This window comes from Saimiri boliviensis, chromosome 13 (assembly GCF_048565385.1).
Source record: "Saimiri boliviensis isolate mSaiBol1 chromosome 13, mSaiBol1.pri, whole genome shotgun sequence".
Taxonomy (NCBI): Eukaryota; Metazoa; Chordata; class Mammalia; order Primates; family Cebidae; genus Saimiri; species Saimiri boliviensis.
Genome location: NC_133461.1, coordinates 103,048,638 through 103,075,584, shown reverse-complemented (window position 1 = coordinate 103,075,584; position 26,947 = coordinate 103,048,638). Strand labels below are relative to the sequence as shown.

The following is a 26,947-nucleotide window of genomic DNA, read 5'->3' as shown; positions in this document are numbered from 1 at the left end:
AGGTGTCCAAAGGAAAGAGCCTGGGTTTTCAACCAGCCTGTATTTTCCATGTAGCTTTCTTTATACAGCTAAATAAAATGAATATGCAATACTGTTGATCTACCATTCATCAGTCATTGATCCTAGACGTGGGAAAAGTGCATTTCAGAGAGGTTGCTTCTGTAGGTGTCCAGCCCACTGGGGATCTCATCTCCAGTTCATTCAGACTGCCATCTTCATGGTTCAACTTTTACGGATTCTCTTGACCACACACTTCTGGCCTTTTACAATGGTTTGTGCTGCCTGTGACTTCCAGAAATCCCTAAGTTAAGAGAAGACATCAGGAAAAGTCTCTTGGTCAAGAAGAAGAGGACAGTGACCAAGTATGTGACCGAAGCCTTTGGCCTGTTGCTCCTCACGGATAGTTTCAACTCCACGCAGAAGCTGCCGGTATGGAAGACACTGGGCTTTTGTATTCTCTCCCACTTGAGCAGAACATTTCCTTTCACCAAGTTAGAGAATTCACTTACGATATTTTTTTGCTTTTCCTATTAAAGGAATATACAAAGTTCAGAGAGTCTGAGAGGACAAAAAGATAATGAGAGGGTTAAAATCATCACATTTGGGTAAAGGAGAAAGAAATACTGTTTTACCTGAGGCAGATGGACTGAGAGGAAAATGTCAAAATAGTAGGTATTTTCCCTCCCTCCTGAGACTTGAACAAGGCGGAATGTGTTTAAGCGATGGCAGGTGTGATTTGGCTGGCTTCTAGTGGAATGCAGACTCTTTTTGGTTTTCCTGGAGAGGTGTGTTTATGTATACAGCCCCAGAATGTTTCATCTGTCTCTGGATGCCCTGTGTGCTCTGGTGCTATCAGAATCTCAGGCTCAGAGGAGCACAGTAAAGTAACGGGAGAGGATAGAAGCTAGGAGGGACTTTCAGTAGAGTTTTGATACTTATCTTCCCCGGCAAGAATGCAGGCATTCTGAACAAGTAGTTACAATTACTTTTCTCATAGCAATTGATACATTTATCTCTTTTATGGATGATTTCTTTTTCACCCTAAAATCAGAGGGATAATCTGCTAGATTAGAGACTCGGTGGGGTGGGGAAAAGTCCTCTTACTGTCATCAGTCACCAGCTGTATTGTCTCCTTATGAGAGATAGAATATACAGAGACAATGGCTGGACCACATGTAAAAATAAATCTCTGACCCACAACGTGTAGCAGCCTGCCAGAAACCAACCTCTTATCTACAATAAACAGCCCAGGAACCCTTCTGTCTGTAAGTCAGACTTGCAGGATGTTAAACTGCTGTCTCTAATAACAACCCAGGAGGCTGAAGAATAACTGTAACAATCAGCACCAGATGGCCGGGACTTGATGAATAACTTCCCTAATCTTTGTCCCTGCTTCCAACTTACTACCAATCAGGGTATGTGTTTGGTATGCCTAACCAACGACATTGACCTCTCTGCTTTCAGCCAGCCCATCTCTAGTGTCCCCAGGCCAACAGCCTCCAATCAGGGCACCCCTAAAGCCTTTTTTGTCCACCGTGAAGCTTTTCCACTCCTCTACGTGCTTTTGAGTCTCTGCTAAATTCAAATGATGGTGGCCGACTCCCTTGCTGTAGTGAGCTCTGAATAAACAGCCTCTGCCTGTTGTCATCTGGTTGCTCTTCGTCTATTTCGACACTTGCCTTCACCCGTCAGATGTGCACAGTTGTTTGTCTTCTTGTTATACTAGAACAGGGAAGGGGCAGAGGAACATGAATAAGGCTCTGTGAGTGGTCAGGGAGCTGGTCCTGAAGATGGGGAAAGTGGGCCGAGACTGACCCTGCAGGTTGGCAAGGGAGGCAAATACTCGAGACCTGACTTCCATGTGGGAGTAAGCAGTGCCACCCAGAGCCTTTGGTAGTATAAAGTCTTTAGTGGTGTGGGGCCTTTCTTCTGCATAAAAGGGACATATAGAGCAACATTCAGTCTTTTAAAACCATATTTCTTGTGGCTCGTTTTGGTCTAGTTGTACAAGAAGAAAAGAAAACAAAACTCTTGGAATCTGAGATTTTCTCATTTGACTTTTGTCCGCCGAAATTGTTGGTGAAGGGTTTGACCTTCCAGCTTCCCCAAACAGCTCTTCAGGGTGAAATCTGTCTGTCTGCACAGCACAAGATTGCTTTTGGAAGTGCTGATGGAAAATAAATCTGATTTGGGGCTGTGTGTGGTTGGTGTATTTCACAGACATAAGGGCAAGGCATTTTGCCATCAAGGCCTGAAGTGCTCGCCCCACATGCTTTTCTTTGCTGATATGGAAGTTCAGCACTCAGAGGGGCTCAGATTCACCTCTGGAGCCAGACTCCAAGTGCTGGAAAATAGAGGACAAGGGGCTGGCTGGCACTTCTGTGACAGCTGTTAGGGAGTTGCTGGCAACTTTGTTCAAAATTCCTTGGCCTTAGATATTGGTCTTACTCTCAGCTCTTTGATAGAAAGTTGGAAGGCAAGAATTTGTGAGTCCCTTTGAATTCTGAAAAATCAAATCTACTTTGTGTGTGACTGATTATTTTTTTCAAAGATGGTCACTGAAACCCAACATTTAGAGTTTGAATAGTTAGTGATTTTAAGTGAGCACTCATTATTTTTTAAGAATCCATAGTAAGTTGATGATGACATCTCAATGGCTAATGAAGTCGGCATTTATTCATACTAAGTGCCAGCTTCTCTGTTTCTTATTGTTCTTATATTCTCAGCTCTTCCCTTTCTTACCGTTCTTTTGTTTATTCAACAGACATTTATCAAGAGTGAGGCATTGTGAGAATCGTGCCCATAGCTTTTCTTTCCATGACTTCTTTCTTCTTTCATTTTCATAATTGGCGACACCACAAATTCAAAAGAATCTGAAGGATGCCCTGGGGAAAAATATGCCTTGTAGAATTCTTAATGGTGAGAATGAGGAAAGTTCCCAGAGTGTACCAAATGCTACACAGTCTCCATACATTCTAAAACTGATTTACTCCAAGATTCACAGAGTTTCAGAGGGGGGTTGTTTTCAAGGTGATTCAACCCAATTCACTTACTGTAAAGATGATACAGTTGAGAACCAGAGAAGTTAAATCACCTATATCAGGTCACACATCAATTTCAGAGCTACTTCTGTCTATTTGGCGTAGAATTTAAAAGCCTGAATTATCTAGCAGTTTCTCTGGGCCACTCATTCAACCCCCAGGTGTCTATGGGTTTTGCTGTCTGTGCTATGCCCTGGAATAAAGGAGCATGAATGCCTAGTAGCCTTTTGCTCTGGCAAGTTCCTATCCAGGGAAGGAGACATACGGAACAAGAGAGAGACATCATACGACAGGAGACACACTGTGGCGCAGGACGGTGGGAACTGTGGTGGGAGCACAGGACAGGGAGCCCCACCTCTACCTGGGGACTCAGGGAAGGTGCCTCATGGGAAGGACTTTTGAGCTTTGTCTCTGAAGTAACAAAGATGAAATCAGCAAGGCCCAGAGGGCACAAGATGGACAGCATGTTTGGGGAATGGCAGCAAGTCCAGGGGTAGCTACTTGGCAGGACATGTTGGGCAAACAGGTGGTGGTGCTGGCGAGGTGGGGTGAGTTCTGGCTATGAAGTGCCTTAAGGGCCAAGCTGGGGAGTGTGGCTCTGTCTGCTCCAGACACTGTGGGGTCCGCTAAGGCTCCCAGGCAGGGAACAAGGCTGCGAGTTCCCAGTTTGCCATTGTATTCGTCTGGTTTCATGCTGCTTATATAGACATAAGCAAGACTGGGTAATTTACAGAGATTTTTTTTTTTTTTTTTTTGAGAAGGAGTCTTGCTCTTGTTGCCCAGGCTGGAGTACAATGGCACAATCTCAGCTCGCTGCAACCTCCACCTCCTGGATTCAAGTGATTCTCCTGCCTCAGCTTCCTGAGTAGTTGAGACTATAGGTGACTGTCACCTAATTTCTGTCAGCTAATTTTTGTGTATTTAGTAGAGATGGAGTTTCACCATATTGCCCAGGCTGGTCTTGAGCTCCTGACCTTTTGATCTGCCCACCTTGGTCTCCCAAAGTGCTGGGATTTACAGGGGCGAGCCACCACGCCCAACCAAGAAAAAGAGATTTAAATGGATTCTCAGTTCTTTGTGGCTGGGGAGGCCTCACAATCATGGTCGAAGGCAAAAGGCATGTTTTATATGGTGGCAGACAAGAGAGAAATGAGAGCCAAGCAAAGGGAGTTTCCCCTTGTAAAACCATCAGAACTCGTGAGACAAAATTCACTACCATGAGAATGGTATGGGGGAAACCAACCCCGTAATTCAATTATCTCCCACCAAGTCCCTCCCACAACACGTGGAATTATAGAAGCTACGATTCAAAATGGTATCTGAGTAGGCACACAGCAAACCCTATCAGGCACCTAGGGGTCAAGGCTTTCTCGGGTGGTCACTTCCTTGTATTATTTGAATACATGTTTTCTCCCTGATGAGACTGTATTCTTTGAAGACGGGAGCATGGATTTATTTTTGTGGTTGTGTAGGTTTGCTATGCAAAGTGTGGTCCATAGCCCGGGAGACCAGCATTACCTGGGGACTAGCTAGAAATGCAGAATCCCAGGGCCTCAGATTTCGGATTTTAAGATCTTCTGGTGATTTGTACGCACGTTAAAATTTGAGAAGTATTATACGTAAAAACTGCTTGGTGCAGAGTCAAAGCTCACGAAATGTTTGTTGAATCAGATGTCATTGGAAAAATCTGTTTCAACAGCAATTGGATTTCTGCGTGGATAGCTACTTCCCCAAATAGTCTGATGCATTGTACATCTGAAATAAGTTGCTGAATAAGCAGAGACTGTGATTTTTAAGAAATGAAACAAGTCGTACCAGGCAGGTATTTGTTCTGTTCTGTAACCCCACAAAGCCTAGGGGTTTCTGTGCACTGAGTGAGGCCATGTGGGGACAATAAAGAGAGGTCAGCTCTGAGTGACAAGCTGAATCTGGAGCTGGTGACAAGCTTAAAGGAAGCAAAGCTTGAGGAGAAGGTGCTCTGAGGGAGTGGGTGGCCTGATGCTTTTATGGTCTTTGTCCCTAGAATGAACACTTGCATGTGAGTGACCTGTGGAGATTCACAGAAGAGAAGGTCGAGCTGCTGGAAAAGGCCATCACACAGTGCTTTGCCTGCATGGAGCGGCCTCTGAAAGAAGGGGTCAGAACTGCCAGGACCTCCTACCGCTGCATCCTCAGAGCGTGCCTGGTGGTGAGTGACCACCAGGGATTTTTCCTTCAAGGGAAAATCCAGGGATATTCCAGGAGGCCTGCCCACTCCCCAGGCTCCTTTTGCACGGTCCCATCCCTTTCAAAAGAGATGAAGAGCTAGAGGAGGGTAGGAGCAAGTGAAAATTGCACATAATGATTGTTCATCTGTGTCTCGGAAGGACCCAGGAAGATACACGTGCATGGGAATCTGGGATCTGAAGATCTTGGCTGGAGCACCAGCTCCACCAGACAACCCCCCTTGCAGCCCCGGGCAAGATCCTAGACCCATTTTTTTTTGGAGGATGTAGCGTTGATGTCAGTATCCATTAGCTTATGCAGTAAGGAAATATCTTGTAACCTCTCCTTTGGCATACAAATTGTGATTTCACTTCTTAATTAGTTGTGTAGAGTTTCTGAAGGGTGAAAATGTAAGTACAAGGCAGTATTTATCTAAAACTAAGGGGTAAAAAAAAGAGGCCCATTGTGTCCGTTTGCTTGGGCCGCCATAACAAAGTCCCACAGACGGGGCGGCCTCAACCACAGACATTGATTTTTCTGGAGTTCTGAAGGCTGGAAGTCCAAGATCAAGGTGTCAGCAGGGTGAGTTCTTCTGAGGCCTCTCTCCTCTTCTGGAGAAGGCAGCCTTCTTGCTGTGTCCTCACGTGGCCTCTTCACTGTGCACACACATTCCTGGGATCTCTCTCCCTTCCCAGAGGGACGCCACACCTGTCAGATCAGGGCCCCACCCTTATGACCCCTTTAACCTTAATTACCTCCTTACCAACGTTGTCTCCAAACACAGTCACCCTGGGGGTTAGGGCTTCACATATGAATTCAAGGGCGCACTTCAGTTCGTAGCATCCATTAAGGGGAAGATGTGACGGACAGCACTGCTCATGGAGCAGAGATGACTTGGTGTCCCCCATGCTGGGAGAAGTGCATGGATGGTGTGTGGTTGTGGTTTTCAATGGGCCTTGGAAACGTGGAATGTGAAAAGGTGAGTATGATGAGGTGGTTAGCTTCCTGGAGGCTTTTCTATGTGCACAGATGATACCGGATTTCTAGCGCATGGCCTCTTCTGGGTGTTGCTGTCTGTGTGCTTTGTGTAAAAGCTTGTTTAAATGTACAGATGAGGCTGGGTGTGGTAGCTCATGCCTGTACTCCCAGCACTTTGGGAGGCTGAGGCGGGTGGATCACCTGAGTTCAGGAGTTCGAGATTAGCCTGGCCAACATGGTGAAACCCAGTCTCTATTAAAAATACAAAAACTAGCCAGGTGTGGTGGTGGGCACCTATAATTGCAGCTAATGGGGAGGCTGAGACAGGAGAATTGCTTGAATCCGAGAGGCAGAGGTTGCAGTGAGCTGAGATCGCATCATTGCGCTCCAGCCTGGGCAACAGAGCGAGACTCCATCTAAAAACAAAAAACGGGCCGGGCGCGGTGGCTCAAGCCTGTAATCCCAGTACTTTGGGAGGCCGAGGCGGGTGGATCACAAGGTCGAGAGATCGAGACCAACCTGGTCAACATGGTGAAACCCCGTCTCTACTAAAAATACAAAAAATTAGCTGGGCATGGTGGCGCGTGCCTATAATCCCAGCTACTCAGGAGGCTGAGGCAGGAGAATTGCCTGAACCCAGGAGGCGGAGGTTGCGGTGAGCCGAGATCGCGCCATTGCACTCCAGCCTGGGTAACGAGCGAAACTCCGTCTCAAAAAAACAAACAAACAAACAAACAAACAAAAAAAACAAAAACGGTCTAGATAAGTAGGTGTATTGCTGCAATCTGGATGAAAGGGAAGGAGGAGGCACCTCTAGCACAAGACCAAGGATAAATGCTGAAAGAACCAAGATTAAAGGAGGAGATGAGTCGGGGTGATTCTGGGGTCACTGGGGAAAGTGTCCGTGTGTGGACACCGGAGAATGACAGCTGGAGTGTGTTCCATGCAGTTGGGTGTGGGTAGCCAAGTATCCATGCGTGTAGTATGTACGTGTACGTGCACTCAGTTGGGAAATACGAGCAAAATGCTGACTGTGGAACCAGATACTGCACATTATCCGATCCTCACAACCATTCTGTGAGGCAAATGCCCTTATTATTATTTTAATTTTCAGCCTTGGAGAGGCCAAATACCCTTTCCATGGCCCTACATGGACTCCACATCTAACGCAGGCCTGCCTAGCTTCATAATTGGACACCCAACCCCTTGCTGCACTCACCCGCTGCTTCTCCTAAACTCTCTGAAAACGAGGGCAGCAACTTGTTCTTGCCAGCCAGTAACATAGTTTAACATCTGTAAATCCCCATACAAGGAAATCTTGCTGCATTCGTTCATTCATTCATTCATTCATTTCTGCACGTAACAAGCACTTTGGAATACAAGGCGTAGTTGCCAAGAGGCAGCATATCCCACATGGGCTCTGATTTGGACCTCAGTGTCCCCATCTGCCAGCTGTGTGACCCGGGACAAGTTATTCAGTCTCTCTGTGCCTCAGGTTCCTCTGTGTAAATTGAGGACCATGGTACCTATGTCAGAGGGTTGCTGTAAAGATTACTTGAAAGAATGCATGTAAAGTGATAATGCTAAGTTGACTAATTCACTCAGCGTATAGAGAATGACAAGTCAACTGTTTTTTTGTTTTGTTTTGTTTTGTTTTGTTTTGAGATAGAGTCTTACTCTGTCACCCAGGCTGGAGTGCAGGGCATGATCATGACTCACTGCAACCTTCACTTCCCGGCTTGAAGTGATTCTCCTGCCTCAGCCTCCTGAGTAGCTGTGATTACAGATACGCACCACCATGCCCGGCTACTTTTTGTATTTTTAGTAGAGATGGGGTTTCATCATGTTGGTCTGGCTGGTCTCAAACTCCTGACTTCGTGATCCACCCTCCTCGACTCCCAAAGTGCGGGGATTACAGGCCTGAGCCACCATGCCTGACCATCTGTTTTTCTTACTAGATTTCAGGGATAGAAAGATACATTCCTGGTCAGAAGAGTTAAGAGAGCATTTGTGGAACTATAATAAAAGGTAGCATGCTGGTGAGGACCACGGGACAGCCAGAAAGTTCTCCAAATGTTTAGAGAAGGGAGAACATTCTGTTGGGAGCTGTGGCTGGCTGGAATCTTTTGGCTGCAAATCAGAGTCCCTAACTGAAGCCACTCTTAGCTATGAGGAAGTATATTGGCCCATGTGTCTGAGAGCCACAGGAAGAGAGGGTCTGGAGGATGAACTGAATCCAGCGCCTCCGTGGGCCCCATTCTCAGGCTGCTTCTCTCATGATGGCAAAATGGCTGTAGCTGTTCTTGCACTCAAATCTGAACACCATGAGCTCTGGAGGAGGGTTTTTAACCTCAGTGTGATTGACAGCTGGGACCAGATCATGCTTTGTTGTGAGAGGCTGTCCTGTGAATTGCAGGTCGTTTGATTCTTGGACTGCACCCGCTAGGTGCTGGTAGCAGCCCCCACTCTTCAGTTGTGACAAAATCACTCCCAGTTGAGAATCGCTGTCTAGAGGGGCAGGGGGATGGCTGTTTCCAGGCTGGCATTCAGAAGACTGGAGAACCTTTCTTAGAAACCTCAGCAGAGCTCTCACGGTTTTATGGAGGTGGAATATCTAATGCAGTGATGGAAATGTGGAGCTGGAGCCAGGAGAGAGGTGGGGCTGGAGGCTGTGGCTGCCACTTGCATGGACTTGATGCACATATACCAGTGAATGGGTTTGAGGAGGAGTGGAGGGAAGACAGTGATAGGATATCACCTCATGCAAAGCACTGTTAAGGAAGCAGAAGAATAAAGAGGGGCAGGGGAGGGCCAGAGAAGGCAAAGCCTGAGAGGTACCAGGAGAAGGAAATCGCGTAATGCCTATTTTCTTATCTTTATGCTTGTTTTTAGTGTAATGCTTAATTTCTTATTTTCCAGTGAGAAAACTGGAGCAATAAAGTTTGTTAAGGCTGAGAGCAGTGGCTCATGCCTATAATCCCAGCACTTTGGGAGGCTGAGGCAGAAGGATTGCTTGAGGCCAGGAGTTCAAGACCAGCCAGGCAGCATATCAAGACCCTATGTCTAACAAACAGACAAACAAAAAGTGGGGCTTGGTGACATGCCCCTGTAGTCCCAGCTTCTCAAGAGGCTGAGGCAGGAGGATCTCATGAGCCCAGGTGTTGGAGGCTGCAGTGAGCTATGACTGTGTCACCGCACTCCAGCCTGACTGTCAGAGAGAGGCCCTGTCTCTTAGGAAAAAAGGAAAAGTTTGTTAAGAAGGAGAACATCACCTGCTCCTAAAAGGGGAAAACAAAACAAAAACAATCAGGGCCATTGGATTTGGCCTTGTGGGTTTCACTGGTGACTGTGCTAGGCAGCAAGCAAGGTGGCCCCAGGGGTCCTCACCTCCTGGTATTTGTGCCCTCATGGAGTCTCCCCCACATTGAATCAGGGCTGATTTCTGAGCAGGAGAATGCTAGACAGGTGACAGTATGTGGCTTCTGAGGCTAGGCCATCAAGGGCCACAGAAGCTTGGGTCACTTTCTCAGGGGAATGCCTTTGTGTACTGAAGTTGAGCCACTGTGTACAGAGGTCACATGGAGAGCAAAGGCCCCCACCTGGGTCCAGGAGCCAGCACCAGCATGCAGCCAGGTATCCTTGGAAGCAGATCCTCCAGCCTCACTCAGAGCCAGCACCCAGCCTTACTCAGCCTCACCCAGGAGCCAGCACCAGCGTGCAGCTGGATATCCTTGGAAGCAGATCCTCCAGCCTCACTCAGAGCCAGCACCCAACCTCACCCAGCCTCACCTAGCTGATGTTTCTTTGAGATCAGAAATTTGGGAAGACATTTATACACTAACATCATACCATTATTTAACATAGTAAAAATAACCTAAATGTTTAAGAACGAGAGGTAAAATGAATTATTTTTCTTCCATATGATACTATATTAAATGATTATTAGTGCAGTTTTTGGAACTTTTTTTTGAGATGGAGTTTCTCTCTGTCACTCAGGCTGGAATGCAGTGGTGCCATCGCAACTCACTGTAATCTCCGCCTCCCAGGTTCAAGCGATTCTCCTGCCACAGCCTCCTGAGTAGCTGGGATTACAGGCGTACACCACCACAACTGGCTGTTTGTATTTTTTTTTTTTTTTTTTTTGAGACGGAGTTTTGCTCTTGTTACCCAGGCTGGAGTGCGATGGCGCGATCCCGGCTCACCGCAACCTCCGCCTCCTGGGTTCAGGCAATTCTCCTGCCTCAGCCTCCTGAATAGCTGGGATTACAGGCACGCGCCACCATGCCCAGCTAATTTTTTGTATTTTTAGTAGAGACGGGGTTTCACCACGTTGACCAGGATGGTCTCGATCTCTCGACCTCGTGATCCACCCGCCTCGGCCTCCCAAAGTGCTGGGATTATAGGCTTGAGCCACCGCACTTGGCTGATGTTTGTATTTTTAGTACAGATGGGGTTTCTCAATGTTGGCCAGGCTGGTCTTGGAACTCCTGAGCTCAGATGATCTGTCTGCCTTGGCCTCCCAAAGTGCTGGGGTTAGAGGTGTGAGCCACTGTGCCCAGCCTGGAACATACTTACAGTGATTTGGGGATATTCTCATGTTGTAATCCTAAGTAAAAAGATCAGAGAAGAAGAGAATTATACCAGTTGTACAACACTATGTGGCCATTCCTTTAAAACATATATCATTGATTAAAAATCACAGCGCCCTTTACTAAAATTTTAGCAAACACATTTTTATTCACTTTACAAATGATTACCATCTGGCTGAAACTGATTAATGTCTCTCATAGCTCTAGCTTTATACTTTTCTTTCCTGTCATTTGTGCATTTATTTCTTTGGGAAAAAATATCGCCAAGACATACAAATCAAATTGTATTTCATTAAAAGTTCAACAAAAAGTTTATGAAATCTAAGGACTATCCTTAGAAAATTCAAGAAATATACTTACTATTGGGTCATAGCACATTGTCATTCATTCATTCATTCATTCAGTAATTGCTTATTTAACAAATATTTCTTGGCCAGGCATGGTGGCTCATGCCTGTAAACCCAACACTTTGGGAAGCTGAGGTGGGTGAATCACCTAAGGTCAAGAGTTTGGGACAAGCCTGGACAACATGGTGAAACCTTGTCTCTACTAAAAATACAAAAGTTAGCCAGGCATGGTGGTGGGTGCCTGTAATCCCAGCTGTTCGGGAGGTTGAGGCAAGAGAATCGCTTGAACCTGGGAGGTGGAGATTGTGGTGAGCCAAGATTGTGCCATTTTACTCCAGCCTGGGCAACAAGAGCAAAACTCCATCTCAAAACAAACAAACAAACAAAAACAAATATTTCTCAAATACTGCTTAAGTTGTTGCCAGATGTTGGGGACATAAAGATGGATGAGACACTGTGCCTGCTCTCAATGAGCTGATGGCCAAGGATAGTAGCTAGACACAAATGAGTAAATTAGCACATTCAGAATCGCTTGAGAAGGATTGTGCTCAGAGTGAGCCCAGGGCGCTTAGGAAGCTCTTGGCAGGGCCCCCCAGACAATCTAGAGTCGTGGCCACTGGCCCCCCTCGTTCAGTTTAATCATCAGTTTAAAGAGCATGTCTCTACCCTTTCCTGTGATTCTTGGTAATGACCTTTGGTCTGGGAAATGCAATTCTAATCCAGTGACCTTCTAGTTAATACCTGCTAACTCTGCTAATTTCTTGTTGATTTTCTAGAGGAGTAAAGGAAACCAAGGTTTTCATCAGACCCTAAAAGCTGTTTGCCTGAAAAATGGCGTCTATGCCTCCAGGACTCTGGCAAGAATTGATCTAAACGAAGCCCTCACTCAGCCCATCTATGACCAGATCGACCCTGTTTTTGCAAGCATTTTTAGGTAAAGAATCTATCATCTTGCTCCTTCAGGAACAAACATCAGGAGAATGTTGAGCCAGAGTCTTTAAGAATTTAGAATTTGGATCTGGAAGTGTAAAGAGTAGCTGTAGCTAGAGGAGGAAAGCTTAGTCTTTGGCAAAACACAAAAGGCTTCTTGGTCTGGTTTACTTAAAAATTTCCCATGCTGACCTGGACACAGATTGAGATGCTGCCTTCAGACTAGTATTATGATTCCCATTATTTTTCAGATATCTCACACATGCAGCAGGGGATACATTTTCTTAGGGATCTGAGCCGAGGACAGGCTATTTTGATTGGAGAGAGTGGAATTAATCAAACATACACGGCCCTTAGAACTTTCTTTCTTTCCTTTTTAAAACAATGAGACAGGGTCTTGCTCTGTTGCCCAGACTGGAGTGCAGTGGCGCAATCCTAGGTCACTGCAGCCTCGAACTCCTGGGCTCAGACAAGCCTCCCGCCTCAGCCTCCTAAGTAGCTGGGACCACAGGCATATGCCATTATGCCTGGCTAACTTTTAACAGATATATATATATTTTTGTTTGTAGAGAGAGGGTCTTGCTATGTTGACCAGGCTAGTCTTGAAATCCTGGCCTTAAGTGATCATCCCCCCTCAGCCTCCCAAAGCGCTGGGATTACTGTCATGAGCTACCACATCCCACCTCAGAGCGTTCCCTGAATGCACTGAAGACACTGTCTGTTTCAGACACTGCCTGCTCACATACATGACGTGGGTTTGAGGAGTATATCTCCCTGGTGATCCCTCCTTCCCTCCTTCCTTGACCACTAATTCTTTACTCCACTAACAGAAACAGAATCTCCCAGTCCCCAGTACAGCTGCCCATCCCCAGTCTCTGTCCTTCCTGCTGGCATTTCACATGGTTGCCAACTGGTGGCTGTTCAAACCATTCTCCAGCCTTTGCTTGAGTCTTACTCAGAGCCCCCATTCCTGCCCCACCTTTCTGTTTTTATTCTTTTTTTTTTTTTTTTTTTTTTTTTTTATTGAGACCTAGTTTCGCTCTTGTTACCCAGGCTGGAGTGCAATGGCGTGATCTCGGCTCACTGCAACCTCCGCCTCCAGGGTCAAGTGATTCTCCTACCTCAGCCTCCTGAGTAGCTGGGATTACAGGTGCCTGCCACCATACCAGGTTAATTTTTGTGTTTTTAGTAGAAACGGGGTTTTACCATGCTGGCCAGGATGGTCTAGAGCTCCTAACCTCGTGATCCGACCGCTTCAGCCTCCCAAAGTGCTGGGATCACAGGTGTGAAGCACTGCACCTGGCCTTGCCCCCTGTCTTTAAGCATGTCTTGGTTTATGTCATTCCACCAATTGCACCCCTGCTCTGTTTACAATTCTGTGGGCTAAACTTCAGATTCCTTAGAATGCATTCAAGACCTTCCACCTGCCTCCAGCTTACCTTTCTAACCTCTGCTGTAGCCCGCCTAGCAGGTGGCAAAGAGAGAGTAGCTACATGTCCCGGGTACCAGTGCTAAGCACTTGGCATGCATTAAGTCATCAGATGTTCCCAGTAACTCTAAGCAGTGGCTTCTGTCTTTTTACATCTGCACAAACTGAGGTTCAGAAAATTGTGGAACTTTCCCAGTGGCACCCAACTCATGAGCAGCGAGCTGGGATTTAAAGCTTGTGCCCTCTCCTCTGCAGTCCCTCACTTCCTGTTTCTGGGATATTCTGAAACCGCTGTGCCCGCGTTGTCCCATGGGGAGTAACTTCTTCTTTCCAATTCCTCAGATCTTACCCAACTTTTAGGTATAAGAGTTCAAGTTCCACCCTTTCAAGTGGACACATGTTGACCGGGGAAAGACTGAGTTCTCCATTTAAAGCATGAAACTAGCTGTGTCCTGCTATTCATTTAAGAGAAGGAGGATGAGATCCAACAAACAGCTAGTTTCACGTTTGTTTCAGTCTCACAGCAGCCACCATTCTCGTAAGCTTCTTTGTCACTTTCTTCTGTAGGACGGGGAAGCCCGCTGGTTTGGCTCTGATGCCTCACCTTGATGCTTTTAAGTACTCCCTGCAGGAGAAAATGATGGAAATTGGGATAAGAAGTGGCTGGAAATACGATAGCTGCAAAAAAAATTTCCTGATCCAGGAGGTAAGTTCCTTATACAGTGAGGAGAGCAGGGAGGTTGGGCGTGGCTTTCTTCCCAGGCTGGTTTTGTAGGTTGCGGGTGGGTTCCTGCTTGTTCCCTGGAGTGTCTGGGGTCTGGGAGGGCCTCTAGGAGGTGCTGTGAAATACAGAACGCAGTGGGATGTGGGGAGAGCAGTGGGCCTGAGACTGCCTTGGAGGAGGTATGAGACCTTTGTTCCACTGTGAAGCAACGGAGAGCGGAGCGAGGTTGTAAAGTTTGCTTAAAGTTTGCTCAGTTTCCAGGAAGAATCTATAAAGAAGCTTTAGTTGTATGGAACTTTGCATCAACTGGAAACATGTTCGCTAACCTACTGTTCTCACCAGTGTTACAAAGTAGCATCCAACGCGGTGAGGCTTAAAGAAGTCATTTTTTTGTTGTTGAATTTTAGGTCAGTTTTTAGTTTTGAGGCGTCAAGACTCTTGTCTGTGACTCACTTTCTTCCAGTGCCAGCCCAAATTACATGGCGGTGCTAGTGAAGGAACTTCTATTTCCTCTGCCCCCCGGAGAGGGACCATTCCAAGACCTTGCCTGTGCCTGAGTTCAACTCAGGAAATACTTACGGAGTCGTTTGTAGGCGCCAGTCACCATGGGAAGCGCTTGGGTTATAGAGATGCTTAGAACAAAGCTCCTGCCTGTGAGTAGCTCTCAGCCTATTTGTGGAGGTGACAGGCAAACTGCCAGGCATCGTATAAGGAGGGGGAATGGTGGCCAGGCACTGGCACACCTGACCTGCTTCCGTTGAAGGAATTGCCACCGATGGCCTCTGTTGCTCTGTCTTCCTAGATAAGCGCCATCCTCGGGGGCCTGGAAGACCACATCCTCAGAAGGAAGAGGAGGATTTATGAGTCCCTGACCGCCTCTATCCAGAGTGACCTGAAGCTCTGTTATGAAGGTGCGGGCCGCAGGGAGCAGCATTTCTGCCTGTTCTGGGACTTTCTGTCAGCGCCTTTTGCATCCTTTTGTGCGGCTCCTTCAAACCCCTTGTCTCCTTGCACCCTAAGTCTTTTTTATTTTTATTTTTTTGAGATGAAGTCTCACTCTGTCTCCCAGGCTGGAATTCAGTGTTGCGATCTCGGCTCATTCACTGCAACCTCCGCCTCCTGTGTCCAAGCGATTTTCCTGCCTCAGCCTCCTGAGTAGCTGAGATTACAGATGTGCACCACCTATTAGCCCAGCTAATTTTTTGTATTTTTAGTAGAGACGGGGTTTCACCATACTGGCCAGGCTGGTCTCGAACTCCTGACCTCGTGATGCACCCGCCTTGGCCTCCCAGAGTGCTGGGATTACAGATGTGAGCCACTGTATCTGCTGGCACCCTAAGTCTTCGCGGTACTCTCAGTCCACACATTGCAACCACATGACCGCAGGTGTGGGGACCCTTCTCTGTGTTTTCCAGCTCTTTCTGTCCACTCTTGGTCCAGACACCCTGCTTTTTACCCTACAGCATCCCAGCTGCTTTAGCTGTAAAATGCAGTGTCCAGCTCTTATTCTTGTTTCCAAGTATTTGCAAATACTTGGACCCACCTGTGAACTCACTTTTAGACTCTTCCTGTTTTGGTGGCTCCATTGTTTGAGGGGTAGGGAGTGATTTTGCAAGCTTCAGCCTAATTCAGTCCTTAGGTTTTCTGAATGCTGGTTATTATCTAAATATTGAAAATGTTATTTTTATATAAATGTGTGTGTGTGTGTGTGTGTGTGTGTGTGTGTGTGTGTACTTTGTTGTTGTTGTTTGTTTACTTGGTTTGCTTATTTTTCTTTCTAATGCTAAAGATTTCTTTCTTTATTTTTTCTTCTTTTTCTTTGAGATGGCATCTCCCTCGCTCTGTCGCCCAGGCTGTAGTGCAGTGGCAGCAGTCTCAGCTCACTCCAACCTCCACCTCCCGAGTTCAAGTGATTTTCATACCTCAGCCTCCCAAGTAGCTGAGATTATGGGTGTGTGTGCCACACCCAGCTCATTTTTGTATTTTTAGTAGAGACGGGGTTTCACCATGTTGGTCAGGCTGGTCTCGAACTCCTGACCTCAGGTGATCCGCCTGCCTCAGCCTTCCAAAGTGTTGGGATTACAGGTGTGAGCCACCGTGTCTGGCCATGATGCCAAAGACTTCTAAGCAGGTCCTAGTCATGGTGTGACTGTGGCTTTCATTTTTGCCAGAGGCAGCTCAGATCACGGGGAAAAAAGCGTGTGAGCGGATGAAAGATGTCATCAGAAGAGGAGTGGACCGGCAGGTGGCCGAGGGCATGTTTGAAAGGGCCCAGGAAAGGATGCAGCACCAGTTCCAGCAGCTGAAGGTACTCTATGCCCACAGCGCAGATCTCAGACCGCGGGGGGCCCTGGGGGAGGAGGGGAAGCGGTCGCAGAAGGTAGAAGACGTAGGAGGCATTTGGACCCACGTGGAACAGACACTTTCTGGGGCTTCGACTTGAGAGCTGCAGCTCTGCCAGCACTCCCCTACACCCCTCCTCCCTCCTAAATCACCAGTGGCACCGCGACTGTGGGAGCTAGACATGTGCTCAGCATTTACAGACGTTGGCCTGTTTAATCCCCAGCAAGTCTGTGAGGCAGGTACTAGCATTGTTCCCATTTTATAGAAAATTCCGGCAGCGAGAGGTGTGTCAACCAGCCACACAGCCAGGGAGGTGCATGGCTGGGATTCGGGACCAGGGAGCCTGGCTCCAGCAGGTCCAACAGCAGCATGATCTCAAAACAGATTGTTTAAAGAGGGAAATGTCTTGTCTATGCAAAATGTCGATAAGCAAATAGCAGTACCGTACTCAAGGCCAGTGACGGTACCTAGCACACATTCAGCTTTAGTTTTATCTACCCCAGAAGACAGTTTCTGATGGGTTCCTTGGACCTAAATGCTTCTGCCAAGCCTACTAGGACCACCTTGCCTCTGCTCTGGGCCTTGTGGCTTGCCACCCTTTTTCCCACAAATAGTGGAGATCCCTGGAGTCTGTGCCACTGTGGCTCCCTCCCTGGCCATCTGAGGCTCCACATTTTCTGCCTCAACCCAGGCTGGCTGCTCCTGTCTCCGAGGCCCTCAAGGAAGCTGGCCCATGGCTGTCTCAGTCCACCTCAGAACCAGCCTTCTCGAATTACCTCCAACCTGTTTCTGCCCAATTGTCTCTCCTCTACCAGGACTGCAGCTTTGGAAAATATCTTTCTTTACAATTCAAAGCATGTCTTTCCCCTTGGAGTAGGCTAAGAGGTATCTTGTTACCAGCAGCAGTTCAGTTTCAATCCTTTCACGTGTTACCACAGTCTACAAATCCACGGGCAAGAAATTGGCTGAACTCCACATAGCCGGTTCCCATTTCCCCATTGAATACGTAGATACTGGATCTTAAGACTCCCAGGAAACAATGTCACTAAAAAAAAAAAATGTGTATGTCACTTAAAAAAATGTGTATCTTAAATTATATAATTTAAATTACAGATGTGTCTTAAATTACAGAAACGTAGGAAGTTAAAACTGGCGAGATCACAGAGTGTTCCCATTCCGTGTTCTTTTTTTTGTTTTGTTTTAAGAATGCCAGTTGGCTAGGTGTTGTGGCTCACACCTGTAATTCCAGCACTTTGGGAGGCTGAGGCGGGTGGATCACAAGGTCAGGAGATTGAGACCATCCTGGCCAACATGGTGAAACCTCGTCTCTACTAAAAATACGAAAATTAACCGGGTGTAGTGGCACGTGCCTGTAATCCTAGCTACTCAGGAGGCTGAGGCAGGAGAATCGCTTAAACTAGGGAGCCAGAGGTTGCAGTGAGCTGAGATCATGCCATTGCACTCCAGCTGGGTAACAGAGCAAGACTCAGACTCCATCTCAAAAAAAAAAAAAGAATGCCAGTTAACTTTTAATTGTTGTTGTTTAAAATATTTTAGTTCTATACAAGAGATGAAATTTACTTTTATACGTAATGTCTGAAGATTTACTGTTTTTTAAAAAATTACCTCTTTGCAATAGTCCTATAAGTTAAAGAACAGAATACCATTTCGTTGAATATCTGTATAGTCTCTGATACATTGATCTGTAATGTGGCTTGCTGCTCACTCTAGAGTGAGGTGACTGCCTCTCCTGGCTTAAGAGCTGTGAATCTCTCATTCCCTGATCTTAGAGATGAGGAGACAGAAACCTAGAGGCCTTGAGTTACAAGTTCCAGGCCCACGGCTAGAGCTGAGATGCTGGAATCTAGAATGTTAACAAAAAAGCCCGGGAGATCCAGCTTCCAAACTAGACTCTGCTAGGCTAGAGGAAGGAGCCTGACATTTTTTTCAAAGGGAGGCAAGAAACAGAAGAGGGAAGAAAGGGATTTTACTTGATAAAGGGACTAGGAGTAGCAAGAAGACACCTCTCAGGCAGTTGGGAAGAACCAGACATGTATCATAAGGTGAGTGGCACAGAGTAGGTGTCCAGCAAACATTTCCCCAGGACAGTGGGAGAATGGCCACCTCGTTCCCTCTTTTTCCATCTCTACGGTTGCCCTTCTTCTCTCCCCCATGCCTCCGGGCTTCCCCATTAGCTCCTGATTTCATCAGCGGGCACCAGAGCTTCCATCCCGCACGAGTCTGTAGGCGAGGAGGGCGATGCTGTCCAGGGGGTGGGAACCCACAGAAATGTTATCTTGCTGCTTCCTGGGCCTTTCGGTGTCCTCGAAAGTCTGTACCTTCCATGGCTGGGGAACTGTGTGGGGTCCTTTTGATAAGATCCACTTTCCCTTGGGCTGCACCGTCCTAACAGAATGAATGTTCTTGTCATGTAGGCTGGGATCGTGGAGAAAGTGAAAGGCAGCATCGCCAGCATGCTGGCCCTCGCCTCGTCCCAGGGGGATGGCCTCTACAAGGAGCTTGCAGGTAAATACACCAAAGCTTTGCATGCAGGCTGATTGTGCAGACGGCCCTGGCTGTGGCGGCTTCTTCCTGAATTTAAAGGTATTAAGTTAGAAAGAATGACCAGGGCAAGGAGTGGAGATGATGATGATGATGATGATGATGATGATGATGATGATGATGAAAATGACAGCCTCATCCTTTGCTGAGCACCCAACTGAGAGCAACCATTATACTCGGGCTTGTGCTCATGGTCTCACTGCATTCTCACATTAGTTCCCTGGGATAGATGTTACTGCTCCATTTTGCAGATACAGACATAGAGACTCACATTAGGAAATGTGTCAAAGGCCCCATAGCTGGAAAGCCGCTAATTTAAATCCCCAGCTCTGCCCTGCGGACTCCATAAAGCATTTCTTTCAAGTTGATGCCTCCTTATGAAAAACTTCTTTGTCTGGCAATGGTGCAGAAAAGCTTCTCTTAAGCTACCTGGGGCCTGGGGATGCAGCACCAGCGGTGGACCTCGGGGTAGGCAGCCGTGTGCCTTTCAGACCCTGGGCTCCACCAGGCCCCCGGTATAAACTGGAGAGTGTAAACGGGTACAAAAGGCAATTGGGTAATTTCTAGCCAAATTTAAAATGCACGTGTCATTTGGTGCAGCCATCGTACTTCTAAGACTTTACCCTACAGATATCCTTATACGCGGGGAGAGTGGCATATAGACACCGTTGTTCAGAGTAGCATTGTTTCTAACGTCAAAAATTGGGACAACTCAAATATCTGTAAGTAAAGCACTGCTTAAATTAAATTAGAGACACGGCTAGTGGAAGGCTAAGCAACCATTAGAAAAAGAAAGCTGCTTTATAAGTAATGGTATGAAATGATCTCCAAAATACATTACCAAGTGAGCAAATGTGTATGATATGTTGCCATTTGTCAGAGGGGAAAGAAGGAAATACCTATGGATATGTTTGTATGTGCATAAAAATCTCCGTGGGATACACAGAACATTGGTACTGCTGGTTGCCTCTAAGGAGGGGAACTGGAAGGCTGGGGGGAGGGGAGGAAACTTGCTTTGCCCCCTCTATATTTTGTGTCTTTTATAGATGTATAATTTTTTGAGACGGAGTTTGGCTCTTGTTGCCCAGACTAGAGTGCAATGGTGCGATCTCAGCTCACCACAACCTCTGCCTCCTGGGTTCAAGCAATTCCCCTGCCTCAGCCTCCCTGGGTGGCTGGGATTACAGACATGCGCCACCATGCCCAGCTAATTTTGTGTTTTTAGTAGAGAAAGGGTTTCTCTACGTTAGTCAGGCTGGTCTTGAACTCCTAACCTCGGGTGATCTGCCGATCTCGGCCTCCCAAAGTGCTGGGATTACAGGCGTGAGCCGCTGCACCCGGCCATGCCATTTATACTTTATTCCACATCTGTAGTTGCCTGCTGAAATGAATAGATCTGATGCTGCTGAGTTTGCCAGGGTCAACGTAGACAGAGCTATTCCCAAAGTCAAAGCCACAGCTGCTGCTTCTTAACATCATTCTGCAGTTCATCTCTCTGGGAATCTTTCTGCCCCATTTATGGCTGGTTAGATGGACCTCTGACTTGCTCCTAACAAACTCCAGGGGAGGAGAGTCAACACCCTCACACTATAATGTATTGGATTCTCACGACCTTCTTTCAAGGTCTTTATAGGTATCTAAGTTTTTTTTTTTTTTTTTTTTTTTTTTTTTTGAGACAGAGTTTCGCTCTTGTTACCCAGGCTGAAGTGCAATGGCGCGATCTTGGCTCACTGCAACCTCCGCCTCCTGGGTCCAAGCAATTCTCCTGCCTCAGCCTCCTGAGTAGCTGGGGTTACAGGCACACGCCACCATGCCCAGCTAATTTTTTGTATTTTTAGTAGAGACAGGGTTTCACCATGTTGACCAGGATGGTCTCGATCTCTCGACCTCGTGATCTGCCTGCCTCAGCCTCCCAAAGTGCTGGGATTTACAGGCTTGAACCACCGCGCCCGGCTAGGTATCTAAGTTTGTTTTTTTTTGTTTGTTTGTTTGTTTTTTGTTTGTTTTTTTGAGACGGAGTTTCGCTCTTGTTACCCAGGCTGGAGTGCAATGGCGCAATCTTGGCTCACCGCAACCTCCACCTCCTGGGTTCAGGCAATTCTCCTGCCTCAGCCTCCCGAGTAGCTGGGATTACAGGCACGTGCCACCATGCCCAGCTAATTTTTTGTATTTTTAGTAGAGGCGGGGTTTCACCATGTTGACAAGGATGGTTTCGATCTGTTGACCTCGTGATCCACCCGCCTCGGCCTCCCAAAGTGCTGGGATTACAGGCGTGAGCCACCGCGCCCGGCCCAAGTATCTAAGTTTTAAGATGATAGTCATTCCAGTGTGCGTCTTTAAAGAACTCCTGCTTGCCAGAGCTCCTGACCAGGTCTCACAGACAGATCGTGTTCCCCTCAGTTTGATGTCAATTGCGCCTGCTGTAATTTAAGCCTATTTCCTTCTCTTCACCATTGACAACGAATGTACGTCCCATCAGGGTGGCTGCGGCAGGTGCCCAGGTCATAAAGAAATCTAAAAGGCAGTCCCTGTTGACAGGGCCTTACCTGGTTGGTAAGACAAGTTATGTAAGAATGTGCATTTTGAGACTGGGGAGTTTGCATTCACTCAGCAAGCGATTCTGTCACCTCCTGGGTGCTGAGGACCCAGTGGTGACCAATACAGGCAAGAGTCCCTGCCTTCACAGAGCTTGCAGCCCAGTGGGAGGAAGGCAGGCAGTAAGCAAACTAATTAAGTGAAATATGTGGCAGGGAAGCAAAGCAGAGTCAGGGGGAAAGGGATGCTGGGGTAGGGGACAGGGTGGTCAAGAAAGGTCTCCCTGGGAATGGGACACTTAAGCAAGGCCCTGAGGGAGGGCACCCACTCAGACTTCAGATCATCATTCTTGAAGTCTAGGAGATAGTGGTTATTCAGGGCCGGGACGTGGGAAGCTCCACTGAAGCTGGGTCCTAGGGGAAGCCTCAAAGGTTAGGTTGATTTCAGAGACAGCAGAGAGAAGGGAGGCCTTCCAGTTATGAGACAGGACAAAAAGACTCAGGGTCCTAACTCCCCTCCTGTTTGTGAGTCCCGTCCCTGGCCAGGCTCAGGGCCAACTAGCCTGAGTCACCCTCTGGGGCACAGAAAGCCAAGGGGGTTTGGAAAGGCATTTGGCGCTCAGTCTGAAGTGTCCCGTCAAAGGGGACCACGTTAGGCAGCATCCTCCAGATAAACAGAACCAGTAGCATGTGTGGATAGTCAGAGGAAGAGATTTATTTTAAGAAATTGGCTCACACGATGGTGGAGACTTGGTTAGCCCACAGGCTGATGCAGGGAGGCCAGCAGGATGGAGACTCCAGAAAGAGTGGCAGTTCGAGTCCAGAGGACATCCCTGCAGATCCAGGCAGAGCCGATGTTGCAGACGAAGGCCCCAGGCTGTCACTGGAGAATCCCCTCCTGCTTGAGGGAGGCCAGCCTTTGGCTCCATGCATGTCTTCAGCTGGTTGGTTGATGTCCATCCACACTGGAGAGGGTCATCTGCTTTACTTGAGGTCCACTGAGTTAAATGTCGATCTCATCTAAAAACACCCTCCCAGAGGCATCCAGACTCTCGTTTAACCCAGTGTCTGGGCCCTGTGACCCAGAAAAGTTGACACACAAAACTAACCATTGTGAGAACATGATTTGATTGCAGATCGTGGGATGAAATCCTGAGATGCCAAAGAGAGAGCATTCACTGAGAATGGATTGTGCCGGGAGCATAGGGATGGGTGAGAAAGGAGAGGGAGCCGCCTGGAGAGGACTTAGGGGAGGTGTTATTGTGCCACGTGCTTTGTATATTACATGCCTGTGAAGGCTTAATACAGACCTAGTGACTTCTCAGAGTTTTTCTTATGGGTAGGGTTGTGTTTCTTTCGAGGGGGACCCCATGCTGTCTCCGCGTTCTGGTATGAGGAGGAATACCTGTGTTGATGTCTGATCTGTAAGCGCCACTCCAGATCTCATATTCTGGGACAAGCGACAGGATTGTTGGGGGATTTGTCTTCTGGAGACGTTTCTGCAAAGGACGTCAAGTCCTGACGTGCGCTTTCTGCTCTCCTGTAGATGTCGGGAGTGAATACAAGGAGATGGCGAAGCTGCACAGAAGCCTGAGGGAGGCCGCGGAGAATGCCCGGCTGAGGAAGGGCATGCAAGAGTTCCTCCTACGGGCATCCCCCCGCAAGGCTGGCCCCCGCAGGACGCCACTGTAATTCCCAGGGCTTAGTCCCAATGGATGCAAAATCAGCCCAGAGCCAGACAATCAGAATTACTTTTTTTGTTCTTTTTTTTTTTTTTTTTTGAGATGGAGTCTCACTCTGTTACCCAGACTGGAGTGCAATGGCACGATCTTGGCTCACTGCAACCTCTGCCTCCCGGGTTCAAGCAATTCTCCTGCCTCAGCCTCCCGAATAGCTGGGATTACAGGTGCCCGCCACCACACCAGCTAATTTTTTGTATTTTTAGTAGAAGCAGGATTTCACCATGTTTACCAGGGTAGTCTTGAAATCCTGACCTCAAGCAATCTGCCCACCTCAGCCTCCCAAAGTGCTAGGAATACAGGCGTGAGCTACTGTGCCCGGCCATACTTTTTTGTTCTTAAGAGACGGGGTCTACCTCTGTGGCCCAGGCTGGAGTGCAGTGGCACCATCACAGCTCACTGCAGCCTCGAACTCCTGGGCTCAAGTGATCCTCCAGCCTCAGCCTCCAGAGTAGCTGGGACTACAGGTACAGGCCACCACACCTGGGTAATTTTTTAATTGTTCGTGGAGATGGCGTCTTGCTCTGTTGCCCACACTGGTCTCAAACTCCTGGCCTCAAGTGATCCTCCCACCTCAGTCTCGCAAAGCACTGGGATTGCAGGCATAAGGCATCATGCCTGGCTCAGAATTTTCTGTTTTGTGAAATCTAACAGAGGACATTTCCTAACTATTTGGACTTTGTATGCAATATAAAACTAGGATGTTTGCTGCATTTTATTTTATAGCCAAAAATAGTCATCTTCAATACCTAATGGAGTTCTAAAGCGTTAGGACAAAAAACTTTTGCTTCCTCAAAAATATCAAACATCAGGCCGGGCGCAGTGGTTCGTGCCTGTAATTCGAGCCCTTTGGGAAGCTGAGTCGGGCAAATTATGAGGTCAGGAGATTGAGACCATCCTGGCTAACACTGTGAAACTCCATCTTTATTTAAAATGGATGTGGTGGCACGCCTCTGTAGCCCTAGCTACTCGGGAGGCTGAGGCAGGAAACTCGCTTGAACCTGGGAGGCGAAGATTGCAGTGAGCCAAGATCACGCCACTGTACTCCAGCCTGAGCGACAGAGCAAACCTCCATCTCAAAAAAAAAAAAAAAAAAAAAAAAAAAAGGTAAACATCGAAAAACTTAAATATTTTAGAAAACAACATTGTAAGATATAAAATAAGTCATAAAAAGAAATTTATCTTTCAATGAAGAAAAATATCTAAACATTGAAAAACTTAAGTATTGTGGAAAACATTGCAAAATAAAGCTTTTAGGGACCCAATTCTCTTTTTCGTTTTAATACTGATGAGACTTTGGGGAAGGAGGCAACATTGTGTCATGGAAACAAAATGGGTTTGGCAGCCAGAGGAACATAGACCCGCTTCACCACCGCTCAGATGTGTTATTTAAAACCAGCACTTCCTAAACGTTTTCATCTCAGGACCCTTCACTTTTAAAGGACCCTAAGGAGCATTTGTTTGTATGGGTTATAGCTGTTCATATTGACTGTATTCAGAATTAAATAGGAGAAAATGTAAGTAATTATTTACTTTTTTAGAAGTAACAGTAATCAACCCATTATGTGTTATTAAAAATAACACATTGTTATGTAAAAAGCTATTTTCCCAATAAATAAATAAATGTACTGAGAAGAGTAACATGGTTTTCTACTTTTGCAAATCTCTTTATTCCCTGGCTTAATAGAACACAATTGGATTCTCATGTCAGTTTCTACATCCACTCTGTTGCAATATGTTGTTTTGGTTGATGTATATTGGAAAAACTCAGTCTCATACAGACCTACAGTTGGAATCCAAGGAAGTATTTTAATAGGTTTTTCAGGGAATTTGGGGATATTTTTTGATTCTACAAAGGCAGATGGCAGTTTCTTAAAAGTTAATTGCAATGTGAGATCTGAAAGCATGTTGGTGAACATTTTTCAAATCCTATTGCATTAAAATGCATTGGTTGATTTTGTACTTTGAATGGATACTTTTACTTACGTATGATTTTGTGGTATCAGGCATTGCTCATCTTGAAAATACTTATTCACTGAGTTAAGCAGATCTTCCAAACGTTGCTGCATTTTATTGTATAATACCATGAAATCATTTTGTTCGTGTCTTCACCAATCTTATCAGGAGAGTCTTGAAGTATTGAAAAGCTGTCAAGCTCACAGTGAAAAATATAAGTTTTACAAAATTCCATTCCCCCCCCAAACGCTCATCTTATCATTGACAACAAATATTGTCAGTTGTTTTCTTTGAAGAAATAGATTCTTTTTCTTCATTTTTGGGAAAACGTTTGCCATGTAACTGCATATGATGAACCACAGTTTATCAGTAATTATTTCAAATAAAAAGGATTTCCCAAGAAAAAAGTGTCCAGTTCAGCCTGAAACTCAAACACTCGCGGAAATGCCTTTCTTTGAGGCAGCAGAGGTGCTTGAAGTCTACTTCCCATTTTGTCCCACTGAACAATAAAATGACATCTACTTGGATGTCAATAATTAATACAGTTAATAACATAAGTGTTACATTAAGAACATTTTTAAGTCCAACTGGCTTTTTACAAGCCCCGCGAGTTCCCGATGGTGAAAAAGACAAGAGTTTTGAATGCAGTTTGGTGCCACTGCTTTGGGTCATGCCAAAGTGCAAGTCGTTTTACCCACCTTTGCTTTTATACCTTTAGTACGAGTGTCAACGTGGTAGAAAAGGCAAATAACATCTTAGTATTATTGTAAAAATAGTTTAACCCAGCAGACCCCAGAGGAGAGTTTCAGGGACCATACTTTGAGAACAGTTGTCTTAGACAAATAATTCAAACTCTCTGAGATTCAGGTAATTTATCTGTAAAATGGTGACAATGGTAGTGCCTACCCCGATACTACTAGGGTTGTCAGGAAGTTTAGGATCATGTCTACAAAATACGGACATGTTGTACTTAATGGTACTTGACAAATGGTCTCTATCATTTAGGGGCAGAATGGAAATAACATGGTTTAGTGGCTTGTCTGTTGGGGGACTTGGGTTCTGATCCCAGCTGTGGCCAACACTAGCATGACAATTCCTTAACACCTCTGAGACTTCATTTCCTCATATACAAAAGGAGAGAGATGGACTGGATGATTAGAACATCTTTTGCTCTTTTGAAATCTAGGATTTAAAATGCTTCTCTTTTTGTTGTAACATCTTTTGCCTAAGTAGGATAAAAAGAGATTTAGCCATGTAGTGAGGTCTCAGTGGTTCTTTTTTCATATTAAACTTCTTCCCCCCCTCCCCCATGGAACGGGTACGCTTCTCCTCAGTATCGTGTTAAACTTCTAAACACATAGCCTTCTGTTGCAGTTTGTACAGTTCCCTTTTCGTATTTCACAGGAGGGATGTAGAGGACCTTCACCTCCAGCCACGGTGGAGTAACAGGACCAGATTCACCCTCTGGTGAAACAACAACAAGCAGCCAACAAAAATTACGAAACAACAATTTTTAGATCTGGGGAAATAGTGTACCACAGTCATCCCTGAAAGGAGGGAAGGAGATAAG

General features: G+C 46.4%; 1 protein-coding gene across 5 annotated transcripts in view; it reads left to right on the top strand.

The window, feature by feature from the left end:
* NUGGC (nuclear GTPase, germinal center associated) overlaps positions 1 to 26,947 on the top strand; it is a 75,721-nt gene extending 48,774 nt beyond the window's left edge. For 3 of the 5 annotated variants that reach the window (XM_074384102.1, XM_074384103.1, XM_039461188.2), the window contains exons 13-20: positions 296 to 429; positions 5,065 to 5,229; positions 11,937 to 12,094; positions 14,087 to 14,225; positions 15,046 to 15,154; positions 16,415 to 16,551; positions 19,022 to 19,112; positions 23,229 to 26,765. In XM_074384102.1, coding sequence (XP_074240203.1) covers positions 296 to 429; positions 5,065 to 5,229; positions 11,937 to 12,094; positions 14,087 to 14,225; positions 15,046 to 15,154; positions 16,415 to 16,551; positions 19,022 to 19,112; positions 23,229 to 23,374 — 1,079 coding nt within the window. In that variant the 3' untranslated portion in view covers positions 23,375 to 26,765. The other 2 variants (XM_074384104.1, XM_074384105.1) reach the window with 2 other exon arrangements.